At 41.7% G+C, this 20,893-nt stretch overlaps 1 protein-coding gene across 1 annotated transcript in view; it reads right to left on the reverse strand.

Moving 5' to 3' along the window:
- The window catches only part of TP53BP2 (tumor protein p53 binding protein 2), a 53,032-nt gene that overhangs the window by 12,937 nt on the left and 19,202 nt on the right, over positions 1 to 20,893 (reverse strand). The window contains exons 2-11 of the mRNA XM_058834061.1: positions 19,030 to 19,177; positions 13,548 to 13,661; positions 11,953 to 12,032; positions 7,753 to 7,854; positions 5,102 to 5,276; positions 3,564 to 3,745; positions 3,025 to 3,189; positions 2,396 to 2,633; positions 602 to 730; positions 58 to 194 (exon numbers count right to left, since the gene is read on the reverse strand). Of these exons, the coding sequence (XP_058690044.1) occupies positions 58 to 194; positions 602 to 730; positions 2,396 to 2,633; positions 3,025 to 3,189; positions 3,564 to 3,745; positions 5,102 to 5,276; positions 7,753 to 7,854; positions 11,953 to 12,032; positions 13,548 to 13,661; positions 19,030 to 19,177 (1,470 nt within the window). The remainder of the gene's footprint in view (positions 1 to 57; positions 195 to 601; positions 731 to 2,395; positions 2,634 to 3,024; positions 3,190 to 3,563; positions 3,746 to 5,101; positions 5,277 to 7,752; positions 7,855 to 11,952; positions 12,033 to 13,547; positions 13,662 to 19,029; positions 19,178 to 20,893) is intronic.

A 20,893-nucleotide genomic window follows, 5' to 3' on the forward strand; every position in this document is an offset into this window, starting at 1 on the left:
AACAGCTGTGTGTAAGTCCTGGCAGATGGAAAGCATCAGCCCAGGTTCCCTGCATACCTGTGCTTCCCGCAGAAGATCCTCGCTGCTCTGGTTTTTCCTCAGAGTGCCCAGCCCAGCAGACTGGTCCACAGAATCAAACATGGAGAACGGACGCACCTTCTTCTCTTTGTCTCGTAAAAAAGTTTCTCCTTCAGCTGTTGAAGAGAGGAGACAACTTTCAAAAGGGATGGAAAAATTCAAGGGGTGAGAGTCCTGCTTTGTACAATATTTAGCAGAGTGTATGCAGGGGACACTTTTTGCATCCATCCTACCTCTGCACTAAGGGTCCCTGGGCCTGTCAAATGCCGTATTATGCAAATTTAACAGGGGCATGTAAGGAAGTAGGAGCTACTTCATCACCTGAAGAGTTGTGGGTTTGGTTTCTTTCTTTTTAAAAACCCCGCAAGACCATAGCAAAGCAATGGCAATGTTCTTTAATTTATCTCCTTTTTTTGGTGTGCTTTCAAATGAATTCTCAATTACTTACTGAAGCATTTAGAAGAGAGGTATCATCAACTAGATTCTCCAGATTTCAAGATTAGCCAAGAACACAAGAACATACCTTGTCCTTCACTTGTCACAATTCCTTTTCCTGAAGTCAAGGCTGATCCTTGATTAATATGATTGTCTGTGTTTGAACTACTCCAGTCAGGGGCAGATGGGGAAGGTTTTGCATTGGCGACCACAGAACCTAGTAGAGAATAAGTGGAACAGATTAAGCTAAAATTGTAGTTTTTATTGACTTATAACAAATAGGGTTTTTTTTTCTGCAAGAGCCAGGTGTAGCCAATGTAAAAGTATCACATAGAGGTTAACTGCTACAAAACCTATCATTAGAGATTTTCATTTTAAAAAAGAATGCAAATGAAGTTCAAGAACAACTACCAAAAGCAGCAGCAAAACTCTGTCATAGCACACATCTGTGCTTAAACCATCCAAAAAAAGAAACTTCTCTAGATTGGTTTATTTCCAGTTAGTAGGAAACTTTCCTCTGTGCTAAGTTAAAAGTGATACAATGTTAAGTATAAAAAAGATATATTGTGCAAAGAAAAACATGATGCTTTAAAGCATAAACAGGGCCTGCCAGGGATATCCAAAACAGGAGAAAATGCACCTGTGTGTTTAATGTGCATATAGGGTCTGCATTAAAGTTGATCCTTACATTCACTGGAATAGACATCCAGATCTGCAAAAAAACACTAAGAAAATGCTTGCAACCTCCTATTAAGTATTTCACCAAATTCTCTCTACTAGTAAATTCTAAAAAAACATAAGTAATATTAGATTCAAACAGTAATAACAAGCAGCAGCAGAAAGTTTTATTCTGAAAAGTACCAAAAACTCTCACTAGGAAAGCAGTCCTTTTGTCCAAATGTTAAAAAGTAAGAAGTGATATTTTAGTTCAAATAGCTAACCACCACACATTCCTCTAGCAAAAAGTCAAGTTTTGTGTGGTCTAGAGCTTAAACTCCACTCCAGTAGTTTTAGGATGAGCAAACCAAGTAAAAAGAAACAATCCTCCATTCTCCAGTAAGGCAAGAGACATTTGGAACTGCTTTTGTGAAATGGTTACTTTAGTATCTGCCAGAATTGGAGAGGGAGGAAAGGAGATAGAAAATAAACAACTATTCTACAAAATCAGTCTCCATTTCTTGTTTTTGGGAATACCAGTATTTCTCTTCTCTTCCAGCTGATAAGAGAGTCTTCTCCCGGGATAGCACAGAAGAAATATTTACAATTCTCTAAAAGTTTTTTTAGGCTTCTCTTACTGAACTGTCTCTCACAGGAGAAAGCCACAGAGAAGCCAATAAATATTCATTAACTCTCCGAGTAGGAGAGGCCAAACCTCACTCATCAGCAAGTCAGTAACTTTACTGCTATTTCTGTCATACAAGCAACTGCCTCCATTGTAAAATTTGTCATGTTGGTTAATTCTTTATATGGGTTATTTCCAAAATGCACCATCAGAAAACCTGGCACTGCCAGTTTTTACATCCAGGCAACAGGTTATGTATAGCAGGTATGTACGAAAATTGCCTCTAGAAACTCAAACACACTGCTGAATAGTTTTTAGGAAAACTTCAAATATATAATTACTTTATAGAAAAATCCACCTGTAGTCCACACACTATAACAACTCAAAGTGCTCACTAATAGATTTACTTAACTTTTAATATTGAATCATAGAACCTCAGTGTTTATAAAATATATTCACTGGTGCAGGAAAAACTGCAAGTAGCAAGACTGATATCTCAAATAACACTTTTCTTTAAAAAAAAACCAAAACATCAAAACAGAGCTGTTGGGCAAGAAAACAAAACATGTCTGGACAAGAAATATTAATTGTAAGCTTTACCTGCAGGAGCTTTAGCTTGTGAACTGTTCCCAGCTCTCATATTGGGCAGTGTTTGTGTTTTCAGTGGCCCATCAGGTACCTGCAAAGCTTGTGTCCCATCTGAAAACGCTGGCTTCACCAAAAGCTCTGGTCTGGAAGCAATACGTGGCATAGTAGAGGACTGGATATAAGGACCTACTGCTGCCACTCGACTTGGAGCAGAAGCCACTGGCTGTGGTAAATTCCCATCTGAAGAAACCTTGGGGGAAAAAAAGAAGAAAATTTGAAGGATTTTATTCTGCAGTATCCATTCATAGAGTTTGAAACAAAAGTCAAAAAGGATAAAACAAGTATCAAATGATACTCCAATATCTAAGGTGCTTTCTTGAAAAAGCTAAGAATTATATAGCTGAGGTAGCAATAGGGGGGAAAAAAAACCTGAAATAAAATTCCACAACAGCATAAAGAGTAAGTAGGTTAACACTAACGTACCATGAAAAGGACTTTAATAATACAAGACTTCCACTACATATGGAGAAAGACAACAAGTCTAGCATCTCAACAGCCTTCCCCCCAAGCAAGTTTTTACTTCAGGCTGTACAGACAAGACACAGCATTGACATTTTATTTATTAAATAGCCCACACTTACTGGTACATTCTCTTTCTGCTGCAGAGCTGCCTTTTTCTTCCACAGCCGCTCGCGCAGCTCATTAACACGCTTATCCATGACTGCCACCTCCAAGTTGCGCTTGTTCAAACACTCCCTCTGTTGCTGCAGCTTGGCATTCTGCTCCTGGTTCAGTTTGTTCCTCAACTGAATAAATTCACAAAGCAGTGGGGGAGGAGGGGAAAACAACCAAAATAAAAACAAATTCACTTTCAGGATGGAGGACAGGAAATTGTTGGAAAGAGAAAAGCCTTCTAAAAAGTCAAGTCATGTTTTCCCTCCAGAGAAAACTTCATTAAGTCTCCAAATCTTGCAGAAAGGAAAGATACAGACAGTGTGTGCTCCTTCCTCTGTTTACCTTGAACCCAGCACAACTAACCCTCCATTCTCCTCAGCATGCAGGCCGTCACACAGCCCTGGCAGGAACAGGAGCAATGGGATTTCTTTCCAGCAAGGTAAGGAACAACCCAACCAACTTTCAGCCCAGAAGAGCTGAGGGTCACGGGCTGGCCTCGCATTACCTGCAGCTCCTTGTAGAGGCGGTCGAGCTCAGCTACAGCCGACTGGTTGTCATGGTAACCATCAATCCGGCCGTTCTTCAGCATCTCCAGTTGCCTGGTGAGCTCCTCTACTTTTGACACGGCCAGCACCAGCTCGCGCTGCTTTTGCTGGAACAGGCTGTTCATCTGTTCAATCTCCTCCACTGCAAAGAAGGGCAGAGCACAATAGCTGCCCTGAGAAACAGCCCAGCGTGGGCTGCTTCCAAAGCAGCACTTAAGGAGACAGAGAGCGCCCTGCCGGCCTCCAGAGCAGGGCTGCTCAGCCAAACCCACTGCCCCGTCCCACCAGCTCTTCCTCTGGGCTCACTAGAATAGTTATGGAAATTTGGTCTGCTTAGGGCACTGACAGAGAAGGAAAGAGAACTTTTTTTTTTTTAGACTTTCTGAGCTATGGAAACAAACAAAACCACAATGCCAGACTGAATTCATTTGGAGAAACCTAAATTCACTGAATGCTGAATTCAGCAGGAAGACACTCACTAAACCACAAGGCATATTTACGATACCTAGAACTCTGAATTTAGGTCATAAGAACTCAGTGACAAAACACTCAAGCTGTCATATTAAACAAAGACTCAGAGGGTTTTTTAGGATCTATTACAAACATCTGTCATCAGCTGCTCCCACTGCTGAAACTGTTCTATTGTAGAATGAAGTTTAAAGAATCAGTAAGAATTCAAGTTAGTACCAAAATCAGATCTGCTAGGGATGGTGCTGGAAAACAGATTCACATGCTCCAAGATCTTGTATTATTCTACCATCCCTCCACACCTTAAAACTTATGTTTATTTTATGCAACAGAGCCCAAACAGAAAAGGGATTTTCTGACAGAAAAACACTTGGCTTTATCTTTCAACCAAAATGCTTCCTACTAAAACAATATATTAATGTTTTCAGTTGAGTCAGGCTGGAAAATAACAAGATCTACACAATAGAGAGGATTAAAAGGTAGGCAGAAGAATAAATATTTCAGACAATGTTGTATCAACATGCTGAACTACAAGCACCCAACCAGTACTATAGCAAGTGAGACCCTGGTCAGATTCACATAATTAAAAAGCAAATATGCAGCCAATTTGGCCATTAGTTACCACTTGCATAAAAGGTAACTTGGGTACTGAGCTAAGCTTTGTTATAGTCTAAGAAAAAAACACTCTAAATGTGTAGGGTACTGACATCAAGAAGGAAAAAATTACTGTGGTGCACAAAGGTATTCAAGTAAGGAAAAAAACGACACTGTAATTAAAGAGAAGACATGCTAGGCTCAAAATACAGGTTGCATTTACAGGATGTTTTAAAATATAGTAAGAAAATATATTTTGTTCTAGGTCAGTCATGAGTTTTCTTGGTAAATATAAGATGCACAACTGTTAAGATTAACATTTCCTGAAATGCAGTAAATAACTCCTCTGAATCACTGAAATCACTAGAAATTATTGACTTCCAAGAACTGTGTTTCATGAAAAATCCCAGGCTACCTTCCCCAAGCAGCAACTCACCTAATTTCCCATTGCTGAGTCTTTTTTGCTCTACATGACCTTTCAATGCTCTCACTTTCTTAAGTTTGGCTTCTTGATTCTCAGCAATCTCCTTTAATCGCTTCAGTTTTTCCTGTTCAGCAGCTTGCTGTTGCTGTCGCTGATCTTGCTGCTTCAGGAATTTCAGGCGCTGTTCCTGCAGTCAAGACAAAGATTTTGAAGTCTAAGAAGAATTTTAGCATTTGTGTTCCAAGACATTTGCTAATTTGATTTAATCGCTACTCAGCTCTCAAGTTACAAGAACTAAGGACAATTTCCACCTTCTCCATGCTGCTTGTACTTTACTTATCTCTATCATATGTCACATTTTAAACACCTAAGTCATACTGGAGAATATTAGACATTCTTTATGCAGAAGGTATTCCATAAATTATTGGTACTTTCGACTACAATTTATACTTTTACTAGTTCTGCTAAAACTTCCTTGAGATAGAGGATGGCTGCACACCAAACCTCTGAAAACACACCGGTCTCCTGATAACGATTAGGTGTATCATCACACAGATAATTCAGGACACTGGAAAACCTTTACAGTGACCTGGCCCTCATTTAAAAAACAGGTATCACCTAAGTGGAGAGGATCCTTTTGCCTTTCCAAAGAGAGTAAAATAATGTGTTATCAGTTTCTACATACACGTCTAGTTTAGACCTAGAAGAAACCATGGGACCACCAGATCACCTACAAAGAATTCCTCTAAATCACTGGCCATTATACATGGCTTCCAGTTCTGGAGATGACAGATTACTCCAGGAGAGTAGAAGTAATAAGACTTTCTCAAGCACCCACTAAAATCCAAGACTACCACTGCATACTAACACTAGAACTCCACACTTCCTCCAAAAAAACTGAACCCACAGAAGAAAAAAAATTTAAAAAATCACCAGTCAGATTCAGAAAACAGGAATTCTTGTGCACTTGGAATAAAAAAGGGAGAGCAAAAAAGTGAGCTCGCCTTCTGGAGAAAACCAGGACCAGGAAGCACACTCAGTGTATGCACTACTTTAGAGTCACTCCTACGCAGGAAAATGTCACAAAAAAAATATATATTACAGCTTGTGTCTAAAAAGAAAGTGTATTTTTCCTCCCTCAGAATCTATTTTTAATATTGCATCTGATTTCAGAAGGCATGAAAGAGGCAATGGAAAGTCACACTGAAGAAGCACCTAGGAAAGCAGGCTTGTTCCAGGGAGGCACTGAAATGAAAAGTCCTACCAGTGGGACACCCACAGGGCTACTCTTCTTCAAACCACAGGCAGCAAACACCTACCCAATGGGTAGCTATCCAGACTCAAACTCATATTTTTAATTTTTTTTATCTTGTACAACTCCATTCACAGTAAAAACAGCAGTCCTGTTTCTGGTGACTAGTGTTATTTATAAGACCAGGGTGTACTGCCATCACCTGTGAGTGAAACAGAAGCTGTGGAAGTTTAGGCTTCTCGTATATAAACACATCTCAGCTGGAACTGAGAAGAGGGCAAAATTCTTTGGCCAATTTAGCAAGGCAGTATGGGTATTAATTGTGCTGCTACTTTTCAGGTGAAACCTCTCATCACTTGGTTGATTGGCCAATTTCCTGCCTGCACTGACAATTTTCCTGCAATTTCCAGTTGTACCTGTTCCTACCTCAAAGCAGAAAAAGTTTTATTGGCTGTTTTGACAGGCCATAATACCACTCAGCAGGTGATGCAAAACTATTAGAAAGCCATGGCTTGAAGCATTTTCCTGAGATACAATTATTGAGGGCCAAGGGAACTGAACAAGGGACTAAACATACAGTTTATACTAAACACACACACTGCTGATCTCCAAGGAAGAGGGAAATAGGGTGTGCGACACAGGTAAAGTACTGAGGGCAGAGCCTCAGAGCAGCCTTCTTCCCCAGCAAAGCACTCTGAAACGCATGGGAACACTCACCCAGACAGACAAGCCCTCCTCAGGACAGGCTCACATTTAACAATTCTCTGCCAAAAGCAGCATTTTCTGTTACATTTTCAAGAGTAATGTGTAGCAACAGCACTCAAGCAAAACAAACTCTGTGCCACCATTCTGCAGATGCATTCAGAGTATTTTTTTCCCCTACACAATTCAGGAACACCCTGTGTGCTTCCATTAGCTTTTCTATTATTGTTCTGCAAGCATTTTATAAATCACAGTCCTAGGTTACTTTTATCACATACCAGACATCTCTTCCAGCCAGCTGCCCCAGAAAACCAGGCATGCTGAACTCTTATCAGAAGAAGGCAAGATAGCATGACAGGACAGCAGAGACAAAAGCACTGTTTAGTGATCAAACTGGTGAATTGCTGGTCACCGCATGGGCACAAATAGAGCGGGCAGAGCCACCAGGATGAATGACAATATATCAATGTTGTGTGCTCTATCCTTTTAGTAAGCTAAATGGTCACTTCTGTCACTGGCATTATTTATATGTGTTTTACAGCTGGGTATTTGCATACCTTGACTTTCCAATTTAAAAACAGGCAGCCAAAGAAAAGGCACCCTCTGTTTAGCAGGGATTAAAAAACCCCAATTCCCCAATCTTCTCTCTGCTTCACATGACTCTTACTACATTTGTTTCTGGCTGTAAACAATCTAATTCCAAACTCACCTTGTTAGCCAGCATTTGTTGTTGAGCCTCAATTTGCTGCTGTTGGCGTGATGCCATTTCCTGAAGTTCAGCCAGTGTCATATCCATCCTTGGTGCACTTACCTGTCAAAGAAAACCCAAAGCACACTAAGTCTAGAATTTTTAATTGGCTAGCACTTAGGAGAGCTACTACAGAAAAGTATGATAAAAGCCTTTCAGAAATAACAACTGAATAGCCAATAAAATAATTAGAGAGACACAGCATCTTCTTATGGTAAAAGAATACACAACTGTACACTCATATGCATATGTCACCCAATCCAACAACTCAGACAAAATGACATCTCTTGGAACACTAATATTTCTAGCAAAATCCCAGCAGCATTTTAAAGAGGCATTTCAGAGCCCTTTATAATTCAGCTTGGCATGAATCAGCTTTGACTGTCTGAGCCTAGAATGCTCAGCATGTGGCAGGATGGATCTGGGCTCGTAGGTGTATCACTACAATTTAAAGCACTTCCACGTAAGTTAAAGGAAATAGAAAGTTTAAATATGGCTGAGCAGGAGGGAAAACACCACTCTCAAAGACAGCACTGTTATTGGTTGGTTGTTCAGCTATTTCCTGGATCTAGATTCAATCTTACACCCATAATTATGGAGCAAGAGCAGCAGACAACAGATTCGGTGCTGAAATAGTAACTGGTGTCAACTTGAAATCTGGAGATAGGGATTTATGACAAAACTGCAAGTGAAAAAAAAAACCTCAAATTGAAGTAATATTAGAAAAGAATTCTGGTGAGAGTTGAGAAGGGAAGTATGGTGCATTTGCTGCTCTGAGACCACCTGTACAAGCACAACTATGGCAGCCAACAGATCTTGGTGACATCCTGAAAACTGAAAGCCAGAATGATAATTGCTAGAAGCTTTGTGTCTATTTTAGAGCAGCCCGTAACAACCTCTCTACAACAGCCTCTTAGCTTCTTTCCATGGTATGATTTGCATCTGTATCTCCAAAGAGGGAAAGTCTCCATTTTCATTATAATGGTAATTCTTCCAGAGGCCTGTGGATGCTAAGTGTCATGATATATTCACTTAATGCCATTTTGCTTTTCCCAAGAGTTTATGAGGTTACTTCAAAAATTAATCCCATTGTCTGATTCAATTCACTCCAAAGTACCATGTCACCACAGAACATGTCTCTCAAGGCCCCATTAGACTTTTGCACTGGCCTTATGGGGCTGTTAAAGGGTGAGTGGGGGTCCTGCTGAGCACTCCTTGGCTCTCCAGTCAACAAATCAGCTCATGGATGGGAATTACAGAGTCTCAGTTGGTGGGATATTGCTGCCAGCGCACTGTCCTGGCAGCAAATGTCACTTGCTGGTCTTCAACTAGCAGCAACCTCACAATGATGGGGTCTCCTTGTGCCAGGAACTGATATTCTCTGTATTCACAGTAGCTACAGCTAAACCCTATCAGTATCCCTTAGGATCCTTGAAGTACCCTCTCCTGAGGTAGATGATGCTGAGGATACCAGGGGCCTCTGGGCCAGTCACAATGGGGGGCTTTTGCCACTTATCCCCTGTCAACTCACCTCAACCTCTAATGTAGACAATTGCTGGCATCCCCCAGTCACTCCAGAGATCCAGATGGGTTCTGCACTCCTGTGCCTTGATGACATCAGTAACACACATCAGTCATCTACTAAAACTCTATACTTGCATGGATCTGATGTGCCAGGCCATCAAATCCACACAGTCCAGTGTGCCCAGTCAACCCTTTCGTCCGCCTGGCCAAAGGCAGGGACCCTCTTATTCCTGTTCTGGATCAGAATATTCTGGCTGACCTTTGCAATGCCAGACAAGAAGTCCCCTCACCATGGTTAAAGGAGGCAATTTCAGTCATTTTATGCCTGGTAGATCACAACTGGCAGCTACACTGACAGCCTACTTGGGTGACTCTTTCTGAACAGATCTCTTCCCTCTCAGTTCACAGACACAGGCTTCCACCTTAGAGACGGGTTCACCATCCCACTGCCTCATGTCCTCTCCCTGCTCACACAGAAATAATCAGAGTTTGTTACATGGCCTGTTCTTGGGGCTTCTCTTCCCTCTGACTGGGATAGGAGAGGAGTGATCTCTTGGGCTGCCCCTGAAGTCTGGGGTGCTGGCCCACAGGGATGTGGAAGTACCCAGTTTCTTCTGCATTTCAAAGCCAGGGGGATGCCGCCTCTACAGTTGGTGTATCCATCTGCAGGCAATACAGTGCCACCAAAATGCTGGAATATGATGCAGGGGCACTTTAAACCACCTTCTTCCATATGGCCACTGCATAAGGGACATCCTCTGGATCTTTAGGGACATTGTCACTTTTTAGATCACTATAGATGACTTCCAATACTGCCAATTCTATCAAGTGCTGGATACCTTCAGGTGAAGTGATTCACTCTTCTGGGAATTTACAGGATCTTCCTTAAATGGACACCTTGCCCTCACACTTGAGAGGAGCCATGTCCAGAAACTGAAAATTGCTCTCTGTTTTCCAATTCCTCTTTCAATTTCCTGATCTCAGGATGCCAGCTGTTAGGCTTCTTGACCGTCCAAGTGCTGACTCAGCCCCATTTCCCCAGCACTGAAGCAGCCAGGCAGAAATCTGCTCATGTGGCTGGCAGCTGTAATCTTTTCACAAGTTTTGAAGTTCTGATGAGGTCAAGGACCAAGTAACTTTGTCTCCTGTTTGCTTTGTCTCACTCCTTGCAATGTCTTTTTTGAAGGACCAGCTTCTTTATCTAACTCCCACTATCCTAATTTTCCTTCCTTTCCAACCAAGGATATGGATCTTCAGCTTACTTTGTTCATTTCCATATTTCCTTTTTCACTGCTGGGGTACAATTATGGTGGTTTGAGTCCCTGTCTCAGCCCTAGTGTCCTCAAATGCAGTTTGGGGTCCTACCTCAACTACAGTGCTCTGAGTACTGACCTGTGGCTCACAGGCCCCAGTACAGGGTGACAGGCAGCTGAGTTTCACTGGGGTAGACAAGGCACCCTTCTCTCAGCTGACATGTCAGGTTGCCAGGGTTGACTGATTACCTGTTCAGGTGTACAGTCCTAGGCAATGGGAGGTGACAAACACCCCAGGCACTGCCCAAATCCTTCCACACACCCTGCCACCCAGGAACTGAATGCCTCAGAGCACATCTCAGTATCTCCTCACCTAAAGCTTGTTTTCTCTTACACCAGCACGACACTGAGCTCCACAAACCCCACAGGGTGCCAGCAGTATTAGTTAATATTACTAACAGTATTAAACAGCTTCTATACAGATGAGCAAAGACCATGGGAGCCTGCATTTTAAAAGCATTCACATCAATCTCAGGCAAGGAGAGGGAGGACAGCTCCCCCAGCATAACAAGGTCATCAGTGTGAGGGCATTAATTTGTTCCCAAACTCAGAAAAAAAAAAAAAAGAGAGATAAGCAGTGCAGCTGACTAACTCTATGTCCCACACAGGAGTTTGATACTTGGCAACTACTTTTTACTGTGGTATACAAAATATTTATATATGTATGTAGATATACATATAACTGCCTTTGTCTCAGCCCTGTTTGGGGACCAAAAAGGATTGTGGTTGATTGACCTTGGCTGGATGCCAGGTGCCCACCAAGCTGCTCTACCACTCCCCTGCAGGACAGGGCAGAGAGAATAAGTTGGAAAACAACTCCTAGGCTGAGAAAAGGCAATTTACAAAAGCAAAAGCAAAAAAGTTTGTGCAAGCAAGCAAGGACAAAAAACAGTTTATTCTCTACCTATCAGAGAACGATGTCCAGGATGTTCCCAGGAAGCAGGGCTTCAGTATAGGGAGCAGTTGCTCCAGGAGGCAAACATGGTAAAATAACAAATGTTTCCCCGTTCCTCCTCCTTCCCTCAGCTTTTGTATCTCAGCTGACGCCACATGCCATGGAATATCCCTTTGGTTACTTTGGGTCAGCTGGTCTAGCTGTGTCCCCTCCCAGGACCTTGCCCACTGCCAGCCCCTTGATGTGGGGGGATTGTTGAGACAGTGCTGATGCTGTGCCAGCCCTGTTCAGCAGTAGCCAAGACTCTGGAGTGTTATCAGCACCTTTCTGGCTGCCAATGCAAAGCACAGCACTGGGAAGGCTGCTGGGGGAAAATGAACTCCAGCCCAGCCAGACCCAATCCAACTAGCCATTGCATCAAGCACTTACCCCATTCTCTATTCTTCGGTCACCAGGCACTTTCACACCATTTCTTTTGAAGGCTGGATCTTGAGACCTTTGTCCAGTCCCTAGATAGAAATTGTCAGAGGTGGTAAGGTAATACAAGATCTTTCTTATTCTTTTAGAGATAGCATTCAGTACAAAAGGAGAATCAGAACAACCATTATGGTGTAGAATCTGAACACCTGTTTTTATGCGTTTACTACTAAGATGAATTCAAGTGATGACACAACACATTTTCTAAAAGATTTCTGTTCAATGTCAGCTTTTATGTTAAAGTATAGGTCTGTTCAAAAATACAGCTTCACCAATAAAAAACAGCTTAACCAACAGTCGGCTGTTCCAGAATTTATCCTGTGGCAAACAGGAAGTCAGCCCCTACTAAATGTGCACTATAAATACACAGTTTGAAAGCGCATTTTCTTCTTTGTGACAGTCATGGTGTCAGTAAAAATGCTGCTTAACTAGAATCCTACCTTATTCCCATCAAATTATGTGCAAATAGTGCTCAGATGCCCAATACCAAACTCACCGATTTCCCTGTAGAACATAAGTGTAATACAGGACAAAGCCATGCCTGTCACCTTCTTGCCCATTTAATTCCTATTTCAAGACCATATTTCTGTGAGACTAGCTCAGAAGTATAACTCAAATACATTGCTTAGCAATGCTGTGGCAAATAAAATTACAATAATCCTAATACTACAAGCAGCCTGGACTTGAAAAAAATACATTTTGACAACTAAACTGCTCTGTAAGATCCTCAGCAGGTAGAAATGGCATAGCTTCAGCTTTTCATGCACTCATTCTATCACCAGTACACACTTCAAATACCAAAATACACTTAGCCCTCTAAAATATGCTGGGTACAATGTCCCTTAATAAATGCAGTATTTCCATCACTGAGGAAGATTAACATTGACAACAAAAAAAGGGGAGGTAGAAGAATCTGGTAGATTGATTTAAAGGCAAAAGTGAAAGATTCTACTGAAGAGATCAATGTGGGATACACAGAAAACCCCTGAAAAACTTAAAGTTATTTCCTTTACAGGTCTCACATTTCAATTTACAATGAGAAATATATTCCCAGAGAACTTGACCAGGCAGTTCATTTAATGCTATTCCTAAAACTAACACATATGTAGGATAAACTTTGAAGAACTCTATCTTTGCCAAGTATGCTAAGTTAATCACCGTGGTAAAGTATTATCCAGGTGAATAATCACCCAAATCACAGATTACACTATGGGCAACAGTCTGGTTACTATATTTAAAAGAAGAGATCAGTACCACAGATCTCAAGATATTTTGCTGGAGTAAATATATTTAACACAGTATGCCCTTAGATGCTTTGGTGATACCCAGCTCTAGAAAACCAGCAGAAATTTCAGTTTGGATTTACTGTCCCCAGGTATGGCAAGGGAAGATGAAACCTTCACAAAAATTAACTAATGGTCAGACAAAAAAGGGCTGCAATGCCTACTGGCTATGAACACTAATAAATAACACACACAAGCTGGTTCTTTAACCTTGAAGAATGCAACAGGACTTGAACAAACAAACCAGCTGAGATCAACACCTACCTGCTTCCCGGCAGGGAGAGCGCTCGTGCCGGAGAAAGAAACGCACCTCGCTCCTCTGCATTCCAAACCTCTGCAGAATATCCAGCATCCGCTCGTTATCAGCTATGGGACGTTCTGAAAAGGTAAAAAATCACTTAACTGCTACAGCTCACCATAGCCTGGGCCCACACCAAACCAAAAATATCTGTCCATCTTTCACCTGAGCACCTGTTAGCACATAGCATTTTCCCTCATCCAAGGTATTTCTACTTTTCACTTAAGAAGCCGCTGCATTGCTCCTTGCTTCTGAAACTAAACCAACACCTCTGAATAGCAGCCCTGCAAAGTCAACCCCCGAAGGGAAAAGCTGAGGCACCGCCACAGCCCGGGAAAACAAACAGGGAATTTAGAACTTTCAGTTCTAGTGCCCTCATTTTGTATGTGTAAATCACCTTACCCACTCACCAGGGCAGGAAATGTGCTGTTGTACCTTCCACTCCTCTTCTGTGACACCTCATTCCTTAGTCATTCCCACCCCATCCCCAAGGGCACTGCTGCCACAATTCCCTACAGGGACTCATTTACTTCCTAATTCCAGTGAGAATGAAGTGAGATGCAAAGATAAACTCTCAGGGAAGAGGAATTCTTCTCTTAACGCTGGATGGCAGCCCTTGCATTCATGCTTAGGCAGAAGCACTCAACACCCTGAAGAGACTCCTTGGCAGTACCCAGCAGGCCTGATCCTCAGCGTGCCAGCACAGCTCCTGTCACTTCAAGTGTTCTCCCAGAGCTCCTGTCAGACACAGATCCAGCTCATTGTCTTGGACAGCAAATTTCATGAAGTTCAGACAAGATGCATTTTGAAAGCCCTATTTCTGATCAACCTTGAAAAGCTGAACTACTTTGGATTTATAGCTCAAAGTAAAAAAAGGATCAGACAGTGAAAAGTGAGCCCAGTAAGAACTTGCCATTTCCTTTCAAATGACTGAGATGAAAATGTTACATGCACAAGTTCCACTGAATTTCTTTTCCAGCTTTTATTCCCAAGCTCAGGATTCAGTCATATAAGTAATTTTTATGCCCTACCTGCTGCCTTTTGATAATAGAAAAACACAGCGAGAGTCTAAATCTACCAGTACTCCTCCCTTTCTGTATTACCATCCTTTAAAAATTTACATAAGTCACAGCCAGGCACTCACAGCCAGAATATAACCAGAATTACTTATTGGCCTCTAAATCTTTACATAGAATCAGTTTCTTTTGTTACTCTAGACATTTTACCTTTTTTTTTTTTTCCCTCTGCCTATTTTAAATGTGATAGCAACAATGTGGTCAATGTATCACAGTAGTGAATTTCCACAGTCAGGATATTGTCACAGTATCTTCTAACAGCATTGGGTCTCATGATCATGCTGGACCCATCTGTGCTGGATGCCAGACAAGCAGAAAATATTGTTCCTGGCCTGAGAAATAAGACAAGCAGACAAAGAATGAAATTAAATACCACCATTTTTGCACCAGTTTCATTTTTCCTGACACTGCTTTTGTTGGCAGTTTCCTTTCACTTTTTTAATTGAGGAGAGGGGAAAATAGAAAAAAGAAATCAGAGTAGTTCATTCATATTCAATAAAGTCTTTCAAAAAGTCACTATCTTAATACGAAATAATCTTTTCAGCAGGAAAAATTGTTGGCATTAAGTATAAATGTTTTCAGTTTCATAAAAAAGAGCTGCTAACATGTTTTCAGTATGTGAAAAGCTCTTTTCAACATAAAAGTGTTTCTTTAAATGAAAATGCTGCAGCTGTGCTCAAGCAATCTAGGAAGGAGAATTTCTGGAGTCACCGTCAAAAGAGATTAGCTTTACAGAATAAGCAAGTAGGTCACTGTTACAGAAAAAGCCGTCTCTTGGCAGTTCCTTGTCTAGACAGCAAAAAACGTTCCTCATCTGCTAACCCTTAATTCAAGAAAAAAAAGGCAAAAAACAACTACAACAACAACAAATCAACAGTACCATTGGCAGATTTTTGTCTTAAAGGCTATACAGCAGGCTTATGAGGCAGATTTCTAGCAGCTCAGCAATACTTCAGCTGAAACTCTATAATCAAGGGAGATGCCCTTTACACAAGGATTCTGTCAATACCACTCACTGGCTTCAAAGGAAGGTCAAAGAGATTTTCAAATACCAAACAAATGTACATTTGGAAAGCTCAAGAAGAATGGACAGTTTTTCTTTTTTTCCCCCCCCATCTGTCTCAGAGGGGAAAAAAAAAGGAGATCTTTATACATGTACTCCTTTTGACTGCTTTCCACAGCAGGCAAGGTAACTGCCTAACAGAATTCTGACAATAATACGAAGGCCAAGAAATTTTGCCCTGATATTCACCAAATTTCAAGCAAAACTAGGAAGACAAGGAGAGCAGTAAACTTGCCCCCTTCAGAGAACAAAGTGACTCAAGCACACTTGCAGCAGTCATTCAAAGTAGGCTTAATAATGTCTGACAACAGAAGCTAAAATTCCTGAGCAAGTGTCAGAAAAAGAAACAAGCGATGTAAGAAGGATCCTGACAATTGAAGTCTGAGAAGTCATTTTCCAACACAAATCTTTTGTTTCTATCCCCAGAGGTCAGCTGTCCTGCACATGTTTGTTTTAAAGCAGTTGAATTTGTTCAGTGTAATACGCAAACAAAACAGAAATCATGGCTAATCCTGGCAGAACAAGATGGAAAACTTTGCTGACATCTAAAATGAGATTAGCAAAAAGCTAAAAGTATTTCTCTCCCCTGCCGCCTCCTCCCCTCACCAAGAAAAAAAAAAAAATCCAGAATATACATGAAAACATCTTGCAAATGCAATTACACAGGTGCCTAAGATATATCTTATCCAAAGCAACATGCATGAATCCAGTACTCAAAGTTTTTTATGCTATTGAGATAGCTGCAATTTTGTTAACAAGTACATTTGGGAACAGTATTTGGAACTTCAGCATGGCCAGTTGCTGAGCCCTGCCCTTGGGTCACAACAAGTCCAGGCTGTGCTACTGGCTGGGAGCAGAGTGGCTGGAAAGCTGCCCAGTGGAAAAGGACCTGGGGGTGCTGGTCAACAGCAGCTGAACATGAGCCAGTGTGTCCAAGTAGGCCACTGACATCCTGGCCTGTATCAGCAATAACGAGGCCAGCAGGACTGGGGCAGTGACTGTCCCCCTGTACTGGGCAGTGGTGAGGCCACACCTCGAGTGCTGTGTCCAGTTCTGGGCCCCTCACCACAGGAAACACTGAGGGGCTGGAGGGACTCCAGAGAAGGGCAGTGGAGCTGGGGAAGGGTCTGGAGCACAAGCCTGATGGGGAGCAGCTGGGGGAGTTCAGCCTGGACAGGAGGCTCAGAGGAGACCTTATCGCTCCCCACAACTGCCTGAAAGGAGAGTGTAGCCAGGTGGGGATTGGTCTCTCCTCCAACAAGTAACACAAACCAGAGGAAAGAGCCTCAAACTGCATCAGGGGAGGTTACTGTTGGACACAAGGAAGAATTTCTTTGTTGAAAGGTTGGTTAAGCATTTGAGCAGGCTGCCCAAGGGAGGTGGTGGAGTCACTAGCCCTGGAAATGTTCAAGAGAAAAGTGGACATAGCACTTAGTGCCACAGTCTGGTTGGCACAGTAGTGTTCAGTCAAAGGTTGGGCTCAATGATCTTGTCAAAGTTTTACTGTAAAAATGGACTAAGCTTTTTTTTGTCTTACAACAACAGCTGCCCAAGCAACATTTAGGTATCTGTTCTTGTGTCTCTCATGATGTCTCTGCAAAGATTAAACCCAGAAAAAGTTTTCTGCTTACTTTATGTTCCTGTACCAAGATTATTTTCTTACACCTCCTTGGCTAGCAGAGAGGCTGATAATTTGATTATATTAATAGAACACCATATACTGCATTGTCCCACTCAGAAGTTCACTTTTCAGCTTAACAAGAACATTTGGACACTAAGTACTGATAGACTTCACTTGCCTCTTAGTATAGGTGCTCTCCTTAGATTTCAGGACAATCTCACTGCCCTTTCTAGCACACTCTACATCACCACCTCAAAAGCCAAGCAAGAATCCAGGTTCAGGAAACATGAGAGGAGCTGCCCACTCTAGCACAGCTCCAATTTCAGTACCAACAGGAGAACCCTGTTCTCCTCACCACAACCACTTGTGCTCTTTAACAGGGTGTGGGCACTAAGGCTATCTATAGATTCAGCAGTTTTACCTAAACCTTTATTTTACTTCTCTTTCACTGTAGACTTCAGTATTGTGTTGATTTAGACAAAGATATACAATTAAAATACATTCCTAGAAGACCTTTCTCCATGATGAACTGGTGATTTTATTTTATCATTTATGAAGCAAATCTCCTTTATCTTTCTTAGGAGAAGAAAAAAATCTGTTCCATTTTTTAGACTTAGAAATATCAGAAACATTACATCTCTGTCAGAAGTGAGTAAATATCCAGAGATAACTCAGGTATCTCATAGCATTAAACATCCATCTCACCATAGACTTCCTTGAACAGATGTGAGCCTGAGATAACAGCAGAGGAAGACAGAAATATAAGCCCTTATCATCTGATTCTTTTATAATCTTGTTGAAGCATCTCAAAAGGTTGGCTCAGACAATTATTTTTCATTACTCAGAATCCTGTCAGGGATTCATCTATCTTATGCCTCTGGATGGCTCCCAGTATCTAATGAGTACCATGGAGACAGGAGATAGTCCAGAGCCCTTTCCCATTTAAACCATGAGACATTAGTAATATTTTAGGTGTTATTTGTTGATACAGTCTCCAGTTCCAGTGGAGCACAGCAAGTTAGGGAAATTTGAACTCCCAAGATCAGAAGAACATAGAAAAAGAAAAAAAAGTTACAATGAGCCACATGCACAAACCCCTTTTCCACAGGCTTGAAAGGACAGTCAAAAGCACCTTCTCCATCCTCCCTGTCACCCACTGTTTTTAGAGCACTTCACACCAGGTAACTCCCACTGCTTCTGCTAACACACCCCTTCCCATCCACACTCAATGCAATTGGTAACACTGAAGGTGTCATCAGAAAAAGGAAGCTTTATTTTGCCACTGCAAGTGAAAATGGCTGTGGGGTTAAAGAAATTATTTTGAACTAGTCATAGAACTACTAATACTTAGTATTTCAAAACACCCATAAAGGCTTGCTGGGATCCTGCCATGGGGAGGAGGAGGAAGAGAAAAACTCTCTCACATCCCTCAGGCTCATCCAAGTCACAGAAAGGCTGCACAGACACAAGAACATCTGCATGCTTAAGCTCACTTTTGCTTGTAACCCAATTTTACATGTGTGAACCTTCTTTCAGGTGTGTTAACATACAGCCAGTCTGATGAAGAAACCAATGAAATGGTAATGGAGAAACTCTCTGGGACAGGATCACACCTGTCAGGTCTCCATGTGCTACTTTTTCAGGAGGAGACAATGCCCAGTATTTCATCAGCTGCCAGCCTGACCTACCTGAGCCACACCACACCTCAGCAAGGTGGCACTCGCTCTCCCCGGGCTCCTTGCACAGCTCCACCACATCTCTGCAGGTTGTCTCGGGAGTGACTGGCACCTCAGTGAAGTGCTGCTCGTTGTTACTGAGGTACACGGTCAGAAACATCTGCAAAAGACAAAAGCACACGTTACTTTCCAACACAAAGCAGACTGCACCTTGTAGTCACAACCTGCTCATTAAACGCATTTTCTAAATTTTCTAAACAACCACAAATTTCTTTAAGGTATAAGCAAGAGAAACAGAATTACTACAGAAGTAATCCCCTGTTCAACCAAATTACATTGCTGGAGGATTACTCAGTTTTAAAGCTGGACCTGGTGCTCCTTCCTTCTGTCTTCAGGTGAGGTGCCAGAACTCCTCCCCCCTTACTATGTACATATGTATCCTGCAATCATTTGACAGCAGGAGAAACAGTCAACTAGAGTTCAGCAGGAGTGAAAAACAATGGTAATTACATCTGGTATAAAAAAGACCAGAGCTTACTACATAGGCAGTGAAGTGGAAAGACAATTTGCATTTCTGTAACATATTTCATCAAAAGCTTCCTAGAAACACATGACAACTTGCTCTGCTCTTAGTCACCCCCCAAACCCCATTCCCAAGGATATTTTACTTGGCTTCCTCTTCACAGCTGGAAAAGGATCCTCAATCTTTGGTTTTTCTGTTTATACACACCACACAGATACTGTTCTTGCTCACGTCTTTCCTGCCACAACTACTAAACGAGCACTCTAAAAAATTAGTTGCCGTATTTGATAGAAAACGTTGATGATTACTGCCTCTGAGCACCATCCTGCTACATGCTATTAATATTAAACTGCTATCAAAGTTTAGCTGCTAGCTAAAAATTAATGTCAATTCTCTTGAGACCAAGTCTCAGCTTCAGTCTCAACTGGCTATTAGACACATGGCTCCCAGCAACACAAAAATCAGTCAAATATCTCCAGAAAGCAATTACTCCACTAAGCATCTCAAGCAACAGCAACCTATACAATTGAGGATTTTTCAAACAGATGGAAAAGGTGTTTTCTCAAGGAAAGACATAAATCCTTGCCTGTCCTCATTTCTACAGGGTGAAAGGGGTATACATCCTCAGCAGCAACAGTTCAAGAGGTCAAAAAGGAGGAAAAGGAGGCCAAATCAAACAAGGAGAGAGAGGTATAAATAACCTTCTAAATAAATTTAAATAATAATTTTTTAAAAGTAACAAAACCATTACCACATGTAGTACTTGTGTGATTTTGTGTAAATACTATGGAATTTGAGTTTTTTATACCTTTGCAAAGTGAAATTTAGCCCCATCTGTTTCACAGCTTTAGGAATCCTCTGTTGGGGATTCTCACAGAATACAACCATGCACATGCACATTCCTGATGTCTCCAAAGCCTTTCCAGGGCTCTTTTGAGTGCCAAGATCTCCTTCAACCCTATGTGAGAGGCTGCCTTTACTCTTTTAAAAGCTTTTGACAAAAACATTACAGACTCTGCACACCTTGTTACAGAGAGTGCAAGTTTTGCCCCACTCCTGGCAGTATAAACACTTGGAAACAGTGTTTTTCGGGCCCTGCCAATGCACCAAGAGCACAGAATTTCTGACCACTGGTTTTGCCCAGCTCGCCAAGACAAGGGTTTCTGATAAATTCCTGAACATCTTCTACAAATATTCACAAGAGAGGAAAATGCCTGCTGAAAACAAGCTCAAAGCTGCCTGATGGCTACACTCCCCCACCCATTTCCTAGTCACTTTATGAGAGGGGGAAAAGAAACAAAAAAATCAACAAGAAAACCAAACAAAAAAGCCAAACTTGGAGCTTGTAAAGAG

The sequence above is a fragment of the Poecile atricapillus genome, chromosome 3, assembly GCF_030490865.1.
Source record: "Poecile atricapillus isolate bPoeAtr1 chromosome 3, bPoeAtr1.hap1, whole genome shotgun sequence".
Lineage (NCBI taxonomy): Eukaryota > Metazoa > Chordata > Aves > Passeriformes > Paridae > Poecile > Poecile atricapillus.